General features: G+C 39.7%; 2 protein-coding genes across 4 annotated transcripts in view; one reads left to right on the top strand and one right to left on the bottom strand.

The window, feature by feature from the left end:
* ANKDD1B (ankyrin repeat and death domain containing 1B) overlaps positions 1 to 576 on the top strand; it is a 53,226-nt gene extending 52,650 nt beyond the window's left edge. Inside the window, 2 exon segments of the mRNA XM_060007177.1 lie at positions 247 to 280; positions 282 to 576. Of these exon segments, the coding sequence (XP_059863160.1) occupies positions 247 to 280; positions 282 to 576 (329 nt within the window).
* A 3,874-nt stretch (positions 577 to 4,450) lies between these two features.
* POC5 (POC5 centriolar protein) overlaps positions 4,451 to 20,054 on the bottom strand; it is a 36,534-nt gene continuing 20,930 nt past the window's right edge. For all 3 annotated transcript variants that reach the window (XM_060009290.1, XM_060009291.1, XM_060009292.1), the window contains 3 exons: positions 15,804 to 16,087; positions 10,510 to 10,686; positions 4,451 to 8,050 (listed from right to left, as the gene is read on the bottom strand). In XM_060009290.1, coding sequence (XP_059865273.1) covers positions 7,907 to 8,050; positions 10,510 to 10,686; positions 15,804 to 16,087 — 605 coding nt within the window. In that variant the 3' untranslated portion in view covers positions 4,451 to 7,906. The remainder of the gene's footprint in view (positions 8,051 to 10,509; positions 10,687 to 15,803; positions 16,088 to 20,054) is intronic.

Below are 20,054 nucleotides of genomic sequence, written 5' to 3'. Positions count from 1 at the left end.
CCCTGCATTGGCAGGTGGATTCTTAACCACTGCACCACCAGGGAACTCCAGACTCCAGCTTTCTATTTCAGACATTTGTCTCTATCTTGGATGGCAAAAAAATGATCCAGTCATGGTTAATATTGAAAACATAGTCTCAGTTACCACTCTATGGGTTACATCTGAAAAAATATATACGTATGTACTCTGAAATAAGGCAATTAGCAGAAAATGTCTGAATTCATCTGATACAATTACCTTCAATCTAGGAGCATGGTGAGAACATCAAGGACCCATCAACCGTTCAAGCAAGATCACAGTCAGGAGACCAGGCACATTCTCAGTCTCCTCTGGCATCTGGCTTACCGTCAGCTGAAGACCAACGAGTGGCAGAGGCTAGCCCATTTGTGGAACTTTACAGACGCCCGGATCAGAGCCATCGAGGAGCAGTGGTCAGGTCAGCATGTCCCAGGAGATGTGGGCAGGAGGCATTCGGTATTAGGAAGAGCCATCCTTACTGGTGCCCATCTTCCAAGTGGGTGTCCAGTGCTCTTGATAAGCAACAGACTGCAGGGGCCCAGGAGTGGGGATAGTTAGCTTAGGACCACAGAGGTGATTGGGAACCTTGCAGACTGCTAGTACTCATGGGAATCTGCAGTAGCTTGAAGTTTGCAAAGGATGATTACTTTTATTGAGCCATATTGAAAAGGTGGCATTTAGCCTAGAAGGAAATTAAGGTTCCCAACTGAATTGGGCACGAAGGAAGCAAGGATTTAACAGTTGGCTTGTCACTGGGAAGCCACCTGATTTCTGGAGTTCCTTGAGATCATCCTGGGGTGAATGGATTCATTCCCTAACAACAGGCTAACTATTTAGGGCTTCCACACCAGGAAGGAATCCCTTAAACCAGGCCTGGGGCAAGGGGTCTCTTGGTGAGACCAGGTGTCCCATGAGAGATGTGTGGGAGAGAGACCCATGGCTCTCTTGGTAAGAGGATTCCAAGCCATGGAATCATTTCAGCCAGACTCCAGATGTCAGAATTAGTGAGGTCGGAGTCCTTAGCTTTGCTTTTTTATGATTTGACCCAAACCTAGGAAATACAGAAAGCTTGTTTGCATTATCAACTAATTAGCTTTAAAAACAAAGAAGCAAAGACTTTTCTTGGCAAAACTTTTTATTCAGAGCACTGTCCTTACATGGCTGTCATGAGATGTGAACGAGTCCCATGTGCAGGGGGTGATCGCATTATTGATTGCTGGGGATTGGGGATAGCAGAACCACAGCTCATGGGCACATGGGCACACAAGTAAATTATGACACTTTTATTGCTAATTCTAAGGATACATTTTCACATGAAAAAATGGAAGATAACGCATTGAAAATGTTGAATATTGACTACAGTTTCTAAAAAGATTTCTTTTGTATTGTTAAGATTTCTCCTTGTTGCTAATTAGGCACATAGTGTTCTGTGAAGTCTTTAGGAAAATGGAGTTGCCTTCTGGAAATTTCTCTTGACCTAAAAAATTGATTTGGAAATGTAGTGTGCTTTCAGAGTACTTGCCATCAGGATAAGGGGAGTTTTGATGTGTTTCATTCACACATTACCGAGTGCCTAGAGTGTGTTTAGCTGTGCCAGGGGAAGCATACATCAGCTCTGTAAGCCATGGTGCATGTTTAATGGAATTGATAATCTAGTTGGCATGATAATAGGAACATTCACAATCCAATTACATCGTAACCCTGGGTTATGCTACTGGCACAATGGAGTTGGTGGGCTTTTGAGCAAAGGAATGACACGTTGATGACGGTGTTTAAGAAAAATTAGTCTGGCAGCGGCAAGATTTAGGAAAGGAACTGGATTCACCTAGGAGCACTTTTTCTTTTTAAATTTATTTATTTATTCGGCTGCGCCGGGTCTTTGTTGCTGCATGCGGGATCTCTGTGGCCAAGTGCAGGCTATTTAGTTGTGGCGTGTGGGCTCTTTAGTTGCAGCTTGTGGGATCTAGTTCCCTGACCAGGGGTCGAACCTAGGCCCCCTGCACTGGGAGCGCAGAGTCTTAACCACTGGACCACGAGGGAAGTCCCTAGGAGTACATTCTTCATGCATATAGTTTGTTCTCCCTGAAACGCCTGCCCCTCTAACAGTCTGTGCAGCGGATTTCCTCCCCAGAGCTCAGGCCCTCCTCATCTCGGCATCTGGCAGAGCTAGGAACCTGGCACGGGTTTGTAACTGTGACCTCCAGCCGCGAGTGACCACGGTTCGCATCTCCGTATCCCAGCACTTCCCTGAACACCTCTCAGGGGTTAGGCATCTAGTGAGATCTGCCCAGTGAAGAGCCCTGGCCTGGCCGGGGGTTGCAGACTTCTACCAGAGGAGTTTCCTGGAAGCTGGACTGGCAGGTGGGTGCGTGCTGGCTGCTTAGGGTGTGGTTCACGGGCGGCAGCAGCAGCAGGACCTGGGAACTTACTCACCCGCAGATCCTCACCCCAGACTGACTGAACCAGCATCTTCATTCTAACAAGACCCTCAGGTGAATTGCGCATCTTAAGTTTGAGAAGTGCTAGCCTCTAGCAGTGCCACCTGAACGTTGAAGAAAAGCTCCACGTCTCTTTAAGATTGTCCCTCCCCTCTCTCATCCTCAGCTTTCATCTGTGTTAAGCACAGCAGGTGCGTGGCAAGTGCTGAGAGACTCCAAACTCTGGTCCCCCTAGAAGTACCAGTGAGGCGACTGGAAGGGCTTTCATCCACTGGGCTTCTTATCTCACAGCTGCCAGAGGAGGAATGAACATGCAACCACAGTCATATGGAACTTGTGTTAGAACTGAGTTCACAGTAAGGAGGTGTCAGCGTCTGCCCTTCGTGCTTGCCACGGGAGAGGAGAGCTTCCGTGAACACGGCCACGGGGCCCTGGTGACACAGGCCACGCCGGTCAAGCACCTGTATGAAGAGCTGGTGTGCGTGGGTGAGTTACAGTTTTCAACAGATGGGAACTCCTGCTGGTGAGTTGCAGTTTTCAGAACTAGCTCGTGAGTTACAGAACTAGCTGGTGAGTTACGGTTTTCAACAGATAGGAACTCCCGCTCTCTTAAAATGGTAGGGGACGGTCGGCACAAGTACCTCCCGGAGCCACAGCAGTCCCAGCTTGGTGTCAGAACATGCAGCTTCTCCTTTGGTGACTTAATCGGCACTGGTCCCGTTGTTAGCCTGGTGGTTCTCAGTGTCATTCCCCTGCTGGGCATTTGAAAAGTGCAGGAGTACTTTTGTGTGTGTGCATGTGTGGGAGGGGTGTGGGTGGGAGGAGGGCAGCAGGAGTGCTGAACCATCTTACAGGACAGTGCTCTACAACTAAGAATTGTCTTGCTCAACATGCCTGTTCCTCTTGGGAACTCTGCGAGTTAGTATGTTTGAAAAAATTACTTCTACGCTGAGAGAAAAGAGCAGACAGGCAATTATTTTGCCAGCTGGGATTACTGCTAAAAATCACTCTGCCAAAGACCATACTGTCAGGGAAGATGCTTTGAAAACTTATCACCATTATTTTCGCTGGTGCAGTTTTACCTGAAACTGAGAACATAAATGCACATCACATCACGGATCCAATATTCAGTTTCAAGCAGTGGTTGGTACGAGGAATAGTGTGCATGGATTATGCCTACCTTCCATGACATTATCCTCCTAGCTCTGGGTTTGTTCCCTCAATTTTGAACTTATTCACTTCTATGAAATAGTGTCCACAAGAACTCCCAGGGGAGACTGAGAGGCAGTCCACTGCAGTGGGTGAGGGCATGTACTCCGCAGCGAGACTGTGTGAGCTTATAGCTGAACTCCAACAAATAAGGGGCTATGATTTCGAGCAAGTTCTGTACAGAAATCACTCTGCCGGCATTCTCAGTTTTTAACTAGAAAAGTGTCTGTGTCAGAGGGCTGTTGTGGGATTCATAGTGCCTGACATGTAGCCAAGTGCTTAATAAATATTAGCTATTAATCTTGTTATCATTTTTTCCAGAAAAGATTGGTCAATTTAAAAGTGAAACTGACTCAAGGCCCAAGAAATGTGCAGTTTCATAAATGCCTAAAGAAATTGTATTTAAATGATTTTCCATTCAGTATTCAGCCCTCTTAAATTCAGTTCTTCAAATGGCGTAAAGTTCTTCCAGCAGTAGTATTGATTTTCTTTTCAACCGTGAGGATGGCAGTGACAGGATTCTCTAACAGATGAAAAAATGGTATTACACTTTCCAACCACTGAAAAGTCAATTTTTTGGGTTTTGCTTAAGGCAAGTTGTATATGATTTTTCCCATTTCTGTCATTTGATGCAACATGTGATAACATATCTAGTGATAGAATAACCTAGGATTTTGTATATCATGTTTTAAAAAATTATGATGGTGGGAACATTATGGTAAATGAAAAAACCCAGGGTTTTAAGAATAGACAGACATGGTTGTGAATCATGGTTTTGCCGTTTATTAGCTGTGAGCTTTGGGCATGCTAACATTCAAGTTCTCAGATCTTTAGTTTCCTTCTCTATAGGATGGGGGAAAGAGGTCTATCTCTTCTATAATATTGAGGTGACGATGAAGGGAGAATGTCTATGAAATGCCTAACCTCATATCCATAGTATTTAAATCATTAACCGTTATTTGTTTCATAAGAGAAACTTGCTTTGGAAATTCAGTTACTGTTGGCTTTAAATAACACCTATGTGTAATATATCACTTAAGAAAAGACCAGAGGTGTATGCACCAATGTTTTTTAATCTCTTGGTGATGTAATTACAGGTGATTTTCATTATCTTTGTACTTTTGGTACTTTCCAATATTTTTTTAAATATTAACCACACATTATTTTTGTAATCTGAGAAAGTTCTGAAATATGAAATCAAGTATCAATTTCTATCAGCTTATGTGCACCTGTTCATTATAATTTAAGGCTCTCCATTATCAAATTCTGACTCTAAGTCTATAAGCCCAGAAATAAAATCACGAGCAATTTCAGTCCATTTATTATATCATGAATTTATAGTTCTGCATCTTCATCTCATGCTGATTGTAAATGGTAAGCTTAATTTTAAAACAGGTAATATGTTCACATGATTATAAAAAGTTTTTAGAAAGGTATTTAGTGAAAAGCATTGTCCCCACCTGTTCTTCAGTATGACCAGTTTCCACTGACCTTGCTTCAAAATCTGGGTAACCTCTTTATGCAATAATAAACAAATATGAATACATACTCTTACTGTTTAAGTGTTTTAATTGTTGAATTTAAGTTGAATTAGGCTAACACTGATTACTTGGTGCTATAGACAATATACAATTTCTAGAGTTTAGATAAAGCTTTAAAAGATGCTTACAATATTCTTTTTTTAAAAAAAACCTATTGATCTGTGATTTAAATTTATTTTATTTATTTATTTTTGGCTGCATTGGGTCTTCGTTGCTATGCATGGGCTCTCTCTAGTTGCGGCGAGCAGGGGCTGTTCTCTTCATTGTGGTGTGCGGGCCTCTCATTGTGGTGGCTTCTAGAGCCCAGGCTCAGTATTTGTGGCACACGGGCTCAGTAGTTGTGGCTCATGGGCTCTAGAGCGCAGGTTCAGTAGTTGTGGCGCACAGGCTTAGTTGCTCCGTGGCATGTGGGATCTTCCCACAGCACACCAGGGCTTGAACCCGTGTCCCTTGCATTGGCAGGTGGACTCTTAACCACTGAGCCACCAGGGAAGCTGCTTACTGAAAACCATTCCCTGTTGTCATGTAAGTTCCTTAAAAAGCAGAGCCCAAGACCAAAGTTTATGAGCAACTGCTTTTTTCAGGAGTGTAGATCCAAGGAAGCAGGAGTGAAGGAAAAAGGAAGTGAGATGGGGAAGGGAGAGCCAAGACCAGCGTGATTTACCAAATTGGCCAACACTTGGTATCAGGAACAATTGATTATTTGACCTCAAGAATGGACTAATGCATCTCAGGACAATTCATATGGGGAGAAAGTAAGAATTGATCTGTTTACCCCAATGGGATGTTAATTCCAGACTGCATATGAGTGGAGCCTGCCGGTATCTCAACTCTCTGAGTGGACAGGGAAGCTCTGGGGAGGAGCATGCCCGTGGTACGGGCAGCAGGAGATGAAGTGCTGTTGATTTGTGCTTATTGAAACCCAAGAAGAGCTGTTTGCCACCAGTGGTAGCTGGCCACAATCCAAAAGAAGCACTGCATAAGAAGGATCTAATACTCTTTAAGACACAGCCAGATACTTTTATAGTTCAAAAAAGCCTTGGTGTGTCCTTTAGAAAATGGGATATTTGCCAGTCTCACATTTATTCTCTCATGTCCTATTACAACATGAGGCAATAAGAAAAACTATTTCCAATAGTAAAGTTAGAGCACAGGGCTAGGTCATGTTCAGACTGAAAGAGGCTGAAACCATCCACTTCTGTTAAAGATACGGAAACTGAGGCTGTTCACAAGTTCCTCAGAATCCACTCACTTTTATGTGAGCCGTAAGTACTTTGGAAAATAGGTAGGGTAGGTAGATCTCATTATGTCACAGATGAGGACCCTGAGATTAATTTAAGTGTCTGGCCCTAGATAACCCAGTCAGCCAGCAATAAAAGCATTAGAAGCCTGGTCTTGTTCTCCTAAATCTGTTTGCCCAGATGGTTTCTTCCTATTGGCCAGGCATTAAAAAGTGTCTGCCAGGCCTGGAAGGCCTGAATTGCTGAATTGTCCAGGGCTGTACCATCACAGGACAATGTTTGGATGTTCAGAGCAAAAAAAGGTTCAATGCTATAGAGTTTCAAAAAGGTAAGAAAGAACATTTGAAATAGGATCATCCTAACAGGAAATTTCTTTTTTTTTTTAAAGATTTTTTTTGATGTGAACCATTCTTAAGGTCTTTCTTTATTGAATTTGTTACAATATTGCTTCTGTTTTCTGTTTTGGTTTTTTGGCCACGAGGCATGTGGGATCTTAGCTTCCCAACCAGGGATTGAACCCACACCCCCTGCATTGGAAGAAGTTAAGTTGAATTAGGCTAACACTAATTACTTGGTGCTGTAGACAATATACAATTTCTAGAGTTTAGATAAAGCTTTAAAAGATGCTTACAATAATCTTTTTTTAAAAAAAAACCTATTGATCTGTGATTTAAATTTATTTTATTTATTTATTTTTGGCTGCATTGGGTCTTCGTTGCTGCGCACAGGCTTTCTCTAGTTGCGGCAAGCAAGGGCTGTTCTCTTCGTTGTGGTGTGCGGGCTTCTTATTGTGGTGGCTTCTAGAGCCACCACTGGACCGCCAGGGAAGTCCCAATAGGAAATTTCTTTCTGATGTTTCTGTAACTCTGTTATTGTGCTAGTAAAATATTTCTTCCCTTTTAACATTAAAAACTATTCATAGGTATTGCTATTTCCTCCCCTATTTTTAATTGTTAGAGCCCCCAAAAAATGAGGACTAATATATTAAAGTCACAAAAAAACTTTGTGATATTACTCTGGCCTTTTCTTTTTTTAATTTTCAAATAAAAATACCTTAGTTTCTATTAGTTTAAATAATTTTTTTAGTAAAGTTCTCTCTCAAAGTTTACTTGGTAACATTGCAAATGATTTAGCCTTTTGGAAATAACACTGCAAAAACAGGATTTATATACTTTGACGATATAATCGGTCACAGGTTGAACCTATTAAAAAAATTAAGGCTAGTTTCTTTTTTAATTTAAAAAAGTTTTACTTAATTGCTTAAATAAAAAATCACATTAAAATAATCCTACATATAGTTACAAAGGATGGTACAGCTTGAAAAAGTCTCTTGTAATTTTGAGGAAATTAATATGATGTATCCATGATGTTCTAAGAATATGAAATTTTAAAAACTAAAAATTTCTAATGTTTAGTAAAGCCAGAAGAATTCAACAACCTCACTAGGAACATATTCATTTTAGTCAACCACTTTTATGGACTGAATGCTTGTGAGAGACTGGGTGTGAGTTGATCTGGTTCCGAGAGATCTGGAAGCTGAGGTACTACTTTCAGGGTGAATGGTCCGGGGATATTTTGCTGCAGTAGCTTGCGGAATGGTTTGCTGAAAAGGCAAAAATATGCTTCAACAATTCCATAAAATTATACATACTAAATATCATTTCATTGTCTATAACTTAACCCAACAAACATTAGTACATGTAGATTCCTATTAGGGTCTTCCACTTAGAAAAGTCATCTTTAAAATACTTGAAGTAAAATTATATATATTATATCAAAACATTCACTGTGTATTTCAAAAGCTCTACGATACAGCTTTTGCTTAAAAAAAATGAATGAAATCTCTTTAAACAAAGATCCTCATGTCAGATTCTGCTTTAATAAGATTTTCTCTTTAAAGAAAAGGAGAAATAACCTCTTTTCTTAGAGTGTTTTATATAAATGTTTCTTCGTACGTAAATAACTGGATAACCATTACAAATGGGAGAGATTCTTGCAACTAAGATGAAATTTTAGTTGCTAACCACCTAACCTGACCCTGACAAAAGAGCTATTTCTCCTTAGGGATGATGGGCAAGAGAACCTGTAGAAACAGATTCATGGTACCACTGGCACCATGATCTACAAAACATGGCACAGGATGAAGTAGCACTAGGAGCAAGCAATTATCCAGCAGATGGAGCTCAAGTGTCAGAAATCTGATGAATGGTTTATTAGTAATTGTCTCTAGTAGTTCTAGTTCTTAGGATCCTGGGATAAAATAAAAAATAAAAATAGCACAGAGGACTGCCACTGTGCCTGCTACACAATCCAAAGTAGGTAACAATGGAAGCAGTTTATGGCTATTGAATTCGTGCCCAATTACTGAAGAGTAACTGAACATACTAAATAAACGAAGGGCAGTCGGAGAGATAAATATCAGAAACAGGGGTTGTAAGTCTTTAGTTCCTTGGTTTTTATTCTGTAAAATATCATTCCAATCAGTACAAAAAAACAGGTTGTCTGAATTAAAAATAAACACATGTGCTGTCTTTATATCTTCCTTACCTTATGAACGGACAGTCTCTCTCCCCCTATCCCTTTATAAACATCATATGTGCTGATAAAAATAGAAATGAGTTCATTTCTTCTCATCTTTGATACCTAATCTCACATTTTCAAAAATACGGGGAGAAGTCATCTAAGGACCTTCAGAGGCTGTCCAACCTATGAAGGCTAAGATGATCCTCTACCCTCGATGTGTTCAGTTTGGACTTGGTACCTCCATCTCAGTCTGCCACTTCACTGTGGTCACACTTTACCTGAAGCTAAATTTAAACAATCAATCCAGCTTCTTTTGACTTAATCATCTAGTAACAATCTAGTGTTCAGAAGGAAAAGGATTTAAAATCATTCCTTTTATCTTTTTGACATATTAAGCAGACAGGAATGTTGCTTAACATTCAGAATTTATACAGAGGACATTCTTCTTTAAAATCAATCGTTGTTTCTCTTTAGGGATGTGTTCTTGTAACTTTTAGAAATTAAACTTTTTGAGACAATTGTTGATTCATATGCGATTGTAAGAAATAACACAGAGATATCCCATGTATCCTTCTCTAGTAACTTTTTTGTTGTTGTTTTTGCAGTACGCGGGCCTCTCCCGTTGCGGAGCACAGGCTCCGGACGCACAGGCTCAGCGGCCATGGCTCACGGGCCCAGCCGCTCCGCAGCATGTGGCATCTTCCCGGACAGGGGCACGAACCCGTGTCCCCTGCATCGGCAAGCGGACTCTCAACCACTGCGCCACCAGGAACGCCCTCTAGTAACTTTTATTAAGTTAAATTTGCTTATGGCTTTACAATTTACAAAGTGCCTTTATACAGCTCATTTAATTTTCATGTTATCTTATTTAATCCTGAATCCTGACAATAACTCTAGGAGCTAAGTACTCTTATTGCTCCCGTTTTACACGTGAAAAAATGGAGGCTCAAATTTTGTATACGATCACAAAGGCAGTAAGTAGCGAAACTGAGGCACTAACTCAGGGGTTTTTTTTTGGCTTAAATTCCATGTACTTTATATCACGTGAATTTATTGCAACCTGATTTTTTTCCAAATTAGAAATACGTTGACAATTATATTTGAAAATAAGACTTCAAAAAATAAAAAAAAGGAGGAAAACTTAAAAACCATAAAAGTAGGTGTTTCTTAGAGTAAAAAATCTGCTACATGGACAGCACTTAATGAGTAAACAGTTTTTGTCATTTTTTTTTTTTAATGAGAAATCATTTATATACTTTACCCTTTTGGCCATCAATACACCGGATTAATTGTATTTGATAATTTTTATACTATTGAGAAGAAACAATGTTTCTGAAATTAATTTCCTAAAATAGGAAAGGTAGATTTAAAGCAGGTGTGATAATTATAAGTATATAAAGACTGTAATAGTAAAGGTAGAATAAGTACCGGTCATCATGGACTTTGATCTTCTCCTCAACATGTCATTTAAGTGTTTATTAGTCTATCAACTCTCAGGAAAAAGAATTTTTGACAAGAAGTTATCAAATGCAGACTCACCACTGTGACCGGATGATGTTTTTCCACAACGACGGAGCTCATGGGAGGAGAAACTCCCATTATAGCTAAACTGCTACTGATTCTATTTTTTGAAGCAAAATCACATTTCCCTGTGATCCGGGCTGTGATTGTTCTTCCAGCTTTCTGTTGTGCTGATGTCACAACCCTGGGCCCATACTAAAAAACAAAAAAATATTCAGTTGGTAGAAAATCCATGGCAAAATTTATGGTACTTTTGCTTCTATAACTTACAAAGAAAATACACAGGCACTTAAAATAATTGTATATGCAACCAACTCTAACATGGGGAAAAATTTTTAAACAATAAGGCAAAAAGCAAAACATAAAACCAAGCACCCCAAACACCCCTTTAACCTTGGTATACCAACTATTTTATAGGATTTTAGGAACTTCTAAAACTTCATTCTGAAATAATTATAGATTCATAGGAAGTTGCAAAGAGAGCATAGAGAGGTCCTGTGTATTCTTCACCCAGTTTCCTGCAATGATTATATCTTATGTAATTACAATGTCAAAACCAGGAAGCTGATGTTGGAATGATGCCTGGGTATAGATCTATGTCACTTTATCACATGTGTAGATTCCTGTAACTATCACTGCAATCAAGATACAGAACTATTCCATCACCACAAAGCTCTCCCTCGTGCTGTCCTTTCTTTAGAGTCATACCCATCTCCCTTCCCAAACAATCCCTAATTCTTGAACTGCTAATCTGTTTTATGAACTTCTGACCCTTATGGATAAATCATCATTACTCATATGCTTTTGTGTCCTCCCCTTTTTCTTATGGCATTGTTAATATACTTCTTTTCATGAATAGAGACCAGCTATCATTTTTTTTTGAATTTTATTTTTATACAGCAGGTTCTTATTATCTATTTTATATATGAGACAAGCTATCATTTTTAATGAGAGGTTTTTATATCAACAAACTGCAGTTTAACTGTCCCAGTTCTTTTCCTATTATATATAGCAAACTTTTGTAATTTAAAAAAAAAAAAAAAGGATTTTTCTTTCTTTTTTTTTTTTTGGCTGTACCACGCGGCTTGTGGGATCTTACTTCCCTGACCGGGGTGGAACCCGGGCCCTCAGCAGTGAAAGCACAGAGCCCTAACTACTGGACCACCAAGGAATTCCTGGATTTTCCTTTTCCTTTGAAAGTTATTTGTAGAATGTACTGCAAAAAGCGAGATGATCATATCAAAAGGTAATGTCAGGTTTTACAGTTTTTGTTGCCTACCACTGGACAATACACCAGAAAGATTACATTTACGTCAATAGTAGTACATGTACTCATTTTTTTTTTTTTCATGATCAACTAATTACATTAGCGGGGCAAAAATCAAAAGGAATAAGAAAAAGGGAAATGACATATTTAAAAAGCCCCAATATTTGTATCTTAATATCTGACATGGAAACAATGCAGATTATTGGTTGAGTACAGGGCTCTGAAGCCAGACTGTCAAAGTCTGAATTACAATTGCATTAGTAATTGTGTCCACTGGCAAGTTACTCTCCCTAAGCCTCAATTTCCTCATGTATGAAACAGGGAGAGCAGGCCCAACTGACTAATGCTAGCCTTTCACTTTCTGTTCAGATGAAGAGCAAAGTTAGAAGAGAAACTTTACTGAATAGCTTAAAAATCCAATTAAAACCCCTCGATTATTTCAAATGGAGTTAGAAAAACTGAAGTGCCATCTGTTGTTCAACTTTGTGAACTGCAATAGTACATTTGCTTGTATAACTGCCTAATATATATATTTTTTCAGTAAACGTGCTGCCGAAGCGAGCACATGTTTTTTGAAAATATTTTCCACCATGAAATTCTGATATTTAACATACTGATGATGTCTGCAGAAAGGAAATAATTTCACGGATGAAAATATTCTTTCACTAGAATGGTAATCCTCCCTTCTCCAGTTATTTGTCTCCTGATTCTCTGCAGTTTACTTTCTACACACACCTCCTTTTAGGTACTGGAAATTACTGAAGAAGACTAGAAAAAGTTTTGAATGTTCATAGGAATCCTCTGTGATTCAAATGAAGAGAAAGATAGCCAGGCCTGGATCACAAATCTCTCTTTTCCTGTTCCCAACAATAATGGTTTCATGTAAGGTAAGTAATCCAAGTAATGTATTTGTTTTTGCTTTTGTCAATATGGTTCTTTTTAAAAACAAGAAGACATATTTGAGGTAAATCTGAGTATTTTAATTAAATAAGAAAGGAAGAAAACTAGCATGGCACTTACAGATTGATTTACTTGTGATTCTCCTTTCTCTCTAACCCTAAATGCTGTACTTATGTGAATGAAATTGAATGGGTGTCTGTTTCGAAGGAGCAAGATGTAGCTGGAGGGGTGGGGGAAGAAGGGCTGTCTATATAATATTGTGTTTTTCAGGTTTCAAAGACTTCAAAATTATCTCAGGTGACCAAATTGTTTCAAAAAATAAAAAGGGTGGTAAGTACACTCATTCATTTGGTTCTCGTTATGCATGTTCAGATTCAGATACAAACCCAGATGTACAAGTGGTGCAGTCATATTTTAAGAAGGGAATTTTGAAAAATCTAGCTCTATGTGTTATCTGGATATGCAGCATGAATGACAAACCAGAAATAAATACTCACTGTGTTTATTTAAATGAGATCATCAGTATAGGATCACACTTCGAAATGTGTAATCATGAAAAATAAACACAGCTTGAACGCATGTCAGGGTTGAATTTTAGTGTCTTATTTCTAAATCAAAACTCTCCCACACATTCAAATTTCTCTTAAGTCATATTTAAGAAATGCAAAATAGCAGATCTCAACATATTTTTCCCCAAAGTTAGTAGCTTCCAAAAGGCAGAAATTCAAGGGACTTCCCTGGTGGTGCAGTGGTTAAGAATCCGTCTGCCAATGCAGGGGACATGGGTTCGAGCCCTAGTCCGGGAAGATCCCACATGCCGTGGAGCAACTAAGCCTGTGCGCCACAACTACTGAGCCCACGTGCCACAACTACTGAAGCCCACGCGCCTAGAGCCCATGCTCCGCAACAAGAGAAGCCACCGCAATGAGAAGCCCGCACACCGCAACGAAGAGTAGCCCCCGCTCACCACAACTAGAGAAAGCCCGCGCACAGCAACAAAGAACCAACGAGACAAAACTAAATTTAAAAAAAAAGAAAAGCAAAAGGCTGGAATACTTCAGATGACCAACTGTCTGGCTGACTCATGCGTCCCTTGGCTGCAGAGAGCTGCCTAGCTCTACAGCACCTTCTAATGGCCTGTGTAACTCTTTTTTTTTTTTTTTTTTGGCTGCGTTGGGTCTTAGTTGCGGCACACGGGATCTTCATTGAGGCACATAGGCTTCTCTCTAGTTGAGGTGCGTGGGCTCCGCAGTTGTGGCGTGCGGGCTTAATTGCCCCATGGCATGTGGTATCTTAGTTCCCTGGCCAGGGATCGAACCCATGTCCCCTGCATTGGAAGGCGGATTCTTAACCACTGGACCTCCAGGGAAGCCCCTGTAAATCTTAATTAAGACCTAAAACCTACTCTGCCATCTTCCTTCCTCTCATGTAAGTGGTTAGGGTCAGGGAGGAGAGGGAGACAAGCAAATCTGAATCATCCCAGCACCTTTATAGAACTGTACATGCCTTTGTGCCAGATCCAAGCCAGAGTAGGGAAGAAGGGCATAAGGTTTTTGTTTTTTAAACATAATGTTTATTATATGGAAAATTTTTATTTTTTATTTTATTTTTTTTGTTAGTTTCTGCTTTATAACAAAGTGAATCAGTTATACATATACATATGTTCCCATATCTCTTCCCTCTTGCATCTCCCTCCCTCCCACCCTCCCTATCCCACCCCTCTAGGTGGTCACAAACCACCAAGCTGATCTCCCTGTGCTATGCGGCTGCTTCCCACTAGCTATCTATTTTACGTTTGGTAGTGTATATATGTCCATGCCACTCCCTCACTTTGTCGCAGCTTACCCTTCCCCCTCCCCATATCCTCAAGTCCATTCTCTAGTAGGTCTGTGTCTTTATTCCCGTCTTGCCCCTAGGTTCTTCATGACATTTTTTTTCTTCTTAGATTCCATATATATGTGTTAGCACATGGTATTTGTCTTTCTCTTTCTGACTTACTTCACTCTGTATGACAGACTCTTGGTCCATCCACCTCACTACAAATAGCTCAATTTCGTTTCTTTTTATGGATGAGTAATATTCCATTGTATATATGTGCCACATCTTCTTTATCCATTCATCCGATGATGGACACTTAGGTTGTTTCCATCTCCTGGCTATTGTAAATAGAGCTGCAATGAACATTTTGGTACATGACTCTTTTTGAATTATGGTTTTCTCAGGGTATATGCCCAGTAGTGGGATTGCTGGGTCATATGGTAGTTCTATTTGTAGTTTTTTTAAGGAACCTCCATACTGTTCTCCATAGTGGCTGTACCAATTCACATTCCCACCAGCAGTGCAAGAGTGTTCCCTTTTTTCCACACCCTCTCCAGCATTTATTGTTTCTAGATTTTTTGATGATGGCCATTCTGACCAGTGTGAGATGGTATCTCATTGTAGTTTTGATTTGCATTTCTCTAAGGGCATAGGGTTTTTTTTAAAAAAAAAAGCCGTGCAGAGGTGAGTCTGATAAGCTTGGCCTGTATCCCTGTGCCCTTCACTTGAGAGACACTGAAGAATACAGGTTTAATGACAGGAGGCCGAGAAGTCAGAACCACAGTATGCATATTAATAGCTTGATTAATTTAACTTCAGGTAAATTCTCCCACAAATACACCATCCTCATTCAGTACTCTTCCCCCTCTATGGACTCCTCTATTAGCAGCTAGTGACTTTAGGAAAAACAATTCCTATCTTCATTCCAATTATAAATGAAAACTTAAAACCTAACCAAGATGGAGTCACTACAGAGTAGTGTTAATATGTCTGCATCCAGGAAAAGGGAAGCTGTAGTTAAATAAGAATATACAAAAAGGCCATTAGCCTCCTAAGCCCTTGAAAGTACCCACTAATTTCCTTTAAAATTAATAATTTCTTCATTTTTGTTTAATTAGCACTATTGTAATAGAAGTTTCAGGTATTATTTTCATTACAAATTCATGTTTTAGCTACTTTGTGTATTAAATATTTTCTGTGGATTGGCCTAAAGACCACATAGACTCTTTTCTCCATGGGAAAAAATGTTCTGAGTTCAAAATATCCAATATACAAACAAGTTTGGAACCTTTTTCCCAACATAGGCACCTGAGTTAACTGTACTGACCATTTCTTCCTGTGTAGAGGAAGCTGTAGCTGTCGGTGCAGCGCCATGAGGAGCAGAAACAGGAAGGTGGACAGAGGAAGTGGAAGCAGCCCCGGCAGGAGTGATGGAAGCAGCAGAGGGAAAGGCAGCAGTGCAGGTGGCTCCCAGGGCTGCCGCTGGCGGGGATGGCGGCACTGCAACTGCTGAGGGCATCGGAGGAGCTGAAGGATCCAAATGAGAAGAATGTTCTTTTCCTTGAACACCAGGACCATACTCTTCCCTTTTATTATTTGTGAAGTCTGTCCCTATAAATCACAAATTAATTCCATTAACACTCTTCCAAGTTAAGATTACTTTCATCTTCCCAACAATGAAAATACATAATCTCCAAAATGTGGTCCAGCAGAAATGTAGAAATGTGTCATATACTGGATAGGTTAACACTGTTCGGTTAATGCAGTTGGTCAGTGTTAACTGGTTAATGTCAGCATTAACCACTAAAGACTTCAGACCAGTTCCTTCAACATGTGAAAGCTAATGAATGATTTGCTCTTATGTAAAAAACTAAATTATGTACTCAGCTGGGACCTTACAACCACTATAATAATATGGTCACATTGTGCCTAAAGATTTATGTTCTTTGCATTATTTAATACAACTATCCTGATAAATGGCCTGGTATTTAGATCTTTAGAATAGTTTTCTGATATCACCATACCCTCTTCATTTACCATCTATTGCTCTTAGCCTAACAAAACCAACGTATTTTTAATTCTTGATTTTTTCAGCAAACAATAATAAATCAATAAGTAACACTAAAATCTTTACTTTTGATACTGTAAAAGAAATGAGTTCTTGCAGGTAGATTATATGTCATGAATTAAGAGCATATTTGCACACTTAACTGATTTTAGTGACACATATATAGAAACCTTCTCTCAAAACTGAACCTTAATCTTAGATCAAAGGAATAAATAATGTCAGCTTCCAGAAGCCAGGATAAAGAGTCCTATTCTAGATTTCCACCCCCCAGCATTAGAATTTGGTTAAAATTTCCATTTAAGACTATATCTTCGGGGCTTCCCTGGTGGCGCAGTGGTTAAGAATCCACCTGCCAATGCAGGGGACACGGGTTCGATCCCTGGCCCGGGAAGATCCCATATGCCACGGAGCAACTAAGCCTGTGGGCCACAACTACAGAGCCTGTGCGCCACAATTACTGAAGCCCACACACCGAGAGCCTGTGCTCCGCGACAAGAGAAGTCACCGCAATAAGAAGCCCGCGCACCGCAACTACAGAAAGCCCGTGTGCATCAATGAAGACCCAACATAGCCAAAAATAAATAAAATTAAAAAAAAAAAGACTATATCTTCCTGGTACCAAACATCAGGGTGAGGATTTCAATATTCAGTCACTGAGATGTTTCAGAATATATGAATAGAGGGCATTATGTAGCCCTATGCTGAAAAGGTTTTCCGTGTTGTCCTCATTCCAGAAATTCCAGAAATTTGGACTTCTGTATAAGTTCTTGTCTTAGACTATCATCTTTACATAAAATAGAGCAATAGTTACTTCATTAACAAAGTTTAATGAGGATTACAATGCATAGGTCCTTTGAAATAATTTGATGAAAGAGATGAATTCAACATATACTGCTTTTGCTTTGAAAACAAAACACACACACACACTGAGTTTTAACATGTTTTTCATAGAAAGTGACTGATTGTCTCTTTTTTTAGGTGGGTGGCAGACTTATGTGGAACCAGTATAGTAATTATTCTCGCTTTAACTGGGTATGTTTTTCAGTTGGAAAGCATTTTTCTACTGTTCCTAAAACTACTTTAAAAATTGGCAGGTATCCCTTTAAAGGCCATTGGTATTGACATATTTTGTCTACCTCATAGAAACTTTTATGTAAGCTATAAGATTGATTAGGATATTGTACAACATGAGATGCACTGCAGATTATGGCTAGCAGAGAATCAAAAGAGATAAAAAATATACATTTATTTTGCTCTAACAAGTAGAGCAGTACATTAGAAACACTGTATTATTAAAATCTGCATTATAAAAAACAATTGCTTTGGCTTCCCTGGTGGCGCAGTGGTTGAGAGTCCGCCTGCCGATGCAGGGGACACGGGTTCGTGCCCCGGTCCGGGAAGATCCCACATGCCGCGGAGCGGCTGGGCCCGTGAGCCATGGCCGCTGAGCCTGCGCGTCCGGAGCCTGTGCTCCGCAACGGGAGAGGCCACAACAGTGAGAGGCCCGCGTACCGCAAACAAAAAAAAAATTGCTTTAAGGGGGCCAGAAGTAATTTTTTTTTTCTTGTGAGAATTTATTTTTAAAATTTGTTTTTGGCTGCCTTGGGTCTTCGTTGCTGTGCACGGGCTTTCTCTAGTTGTGGTGAGCAGGGGCTACTCTTCGTTGCGGTTCGCGGGGTTCTCATTGCGGTGGCTTCTCTTGTTGCAGAGCATGGGCTCTAGGTGCGTGGGCTTCAGTAATTGTGGCATGCGGGCTCAGTAGTTGTGGTCTGCAGGCTCTAGAGCGCAGGCTCAGTAGTTGTTGTACACGGGCTTAGTTGCCCTGCAGCATGTGGGATCTTCCCGGACCAGGGCTCAAACCCGTGTCCCCTGCATTGGCAGGTGGATTCTTAACCACTGCGCCACCAGGGAAGTTCCTCTTGTGAGAATTTTTAAAAATTTATTTTAATAGCTGTTATTAAAATGCCACAAGACAAATATCAGAGCAAATCCAGCATTACATTACACTGAACTTTTGCCTTTGGTAGCTCCATCAACACTAGTGTGTACTGCTAACATGTGTCTTACTAGTCCTGTTTATCTTTATTACCCATTGTTATGGTAAACAAAGCACAAGGGGACTTCCCTGGCAGTCCAGTGGTTAAGACTCCGTGCTTCCAATGCAGGGGGTGCAGGTTTGATCCCTGGTCGGGGAACTAAGATCCCACATGCCGCACAGCACAGCCAAAATTAAACAAAACGAAACAAAGCACAAGGCCACTGAAAACAGCTGGGATCCCATAACCTGGCATTAGCTGCAGATGACAGTAGACTTAAAAGCAATAGGAGCAAAATAAATCATGTTGTATAATTATCAGAATACATTTTCTCCAAGTCCTGTTATGGATATTTGCCTGTAAGAGACATAGCTGTATTTGAATTTAAAATTTAAGACAGTAAATTTATTAAGGTGGTAAGATACTCTGTCCTAAGTAAATTCGTAACCTTCTTAAGTAGGTTACAAGAAATAGATTTCTTGCAATTGAATGTAGCAAGTTCTAATGATTATAATTTCTCACTGTACTTGTGAAACCCAGTATCTGTTACAAGTAGATAATTAAATTCTTCAATTTAATATATACAACTTGCTAACAATTACAACCGAAAGCAGACTATCCAATCATTGGGGACGGTAAGTTTGTTTTTAGCATTAATACTCAATTAAAATACGATTTACTAGAGAAATCAAGTACTCATTTGGGTATTAGCAAGATAAACCATTCAGCTTCAAGATTCTATGATTCTAAGTTTCTAACTTGCATGTGGGCCACATACCATGACTGTCTGAGAAAGAAAACGATTTGCCTTAACTCACTACCATCTATAGCGTGCACAATTGAAATAAAAACTGTTTATTGATGCTTTAAAATGAGGGCATAACAAGCACAGACAAGTTATTCACAGGACTGAAATCATATTAATGATGGTACAAAATGAAATTGTCTCAATAAATAAACTGAGATTCAAACAGGATTTAATATGAGGAAATACTGCAAAAATGTTCAATGTGTACATGAAACTTTGGAGGCTGACTTAAGACTGCAGTAATTATATCATGAGTATCCTCTTACATGTTTAAGTATTTTTTGTCTTTTAAAGTGCTTTCAATTATATTTCACTGCATTCTCACAAGAATCCTCTATGAAGCAGGTAAGGAAGATTTATATTATCTTCTTTGTTCAGAGAAGAAAACTAAAACCCAGTGAGGAAAATAGGCCTCCTTGTAAATTGGTGGCAAAGCTGTTCTAAGCCATGTGGATGACAAAAGCCACTCAGATCCTAGCCAATACATGGACCTTTCTTGACATAGAATTATTTTACTCAACTTCTATAGATAGGCCGATATGTATACTTGTTGAAAATGAGTTTTAGTTGAGGACTCTCTTGCACTGGAAGACAAGCAATTTTTAAAAAATGGGAAACCATGAATAGACAAGAAATATTTAATAATGAAAACAGTCTAAGGAATTT

The sequence above is a fragment of the Delphinus delphis genome, chromosome 3, assembly GCF_949987515.2.
Source record: "Delphinus delphis chromosome 3, mDelDel1.2, whole genome shotgun sequence".
Taxonomy (NCBI): domain Eukaryota; kingdom Metazoa; phylum Chordata; class Mammalia; order Artiodactyla; family Delphinidae; genus Delphinus; species Delphinus delphis.
This window is presented reverse-complemented; position numbering and strand designations above follow the sequence as displayed.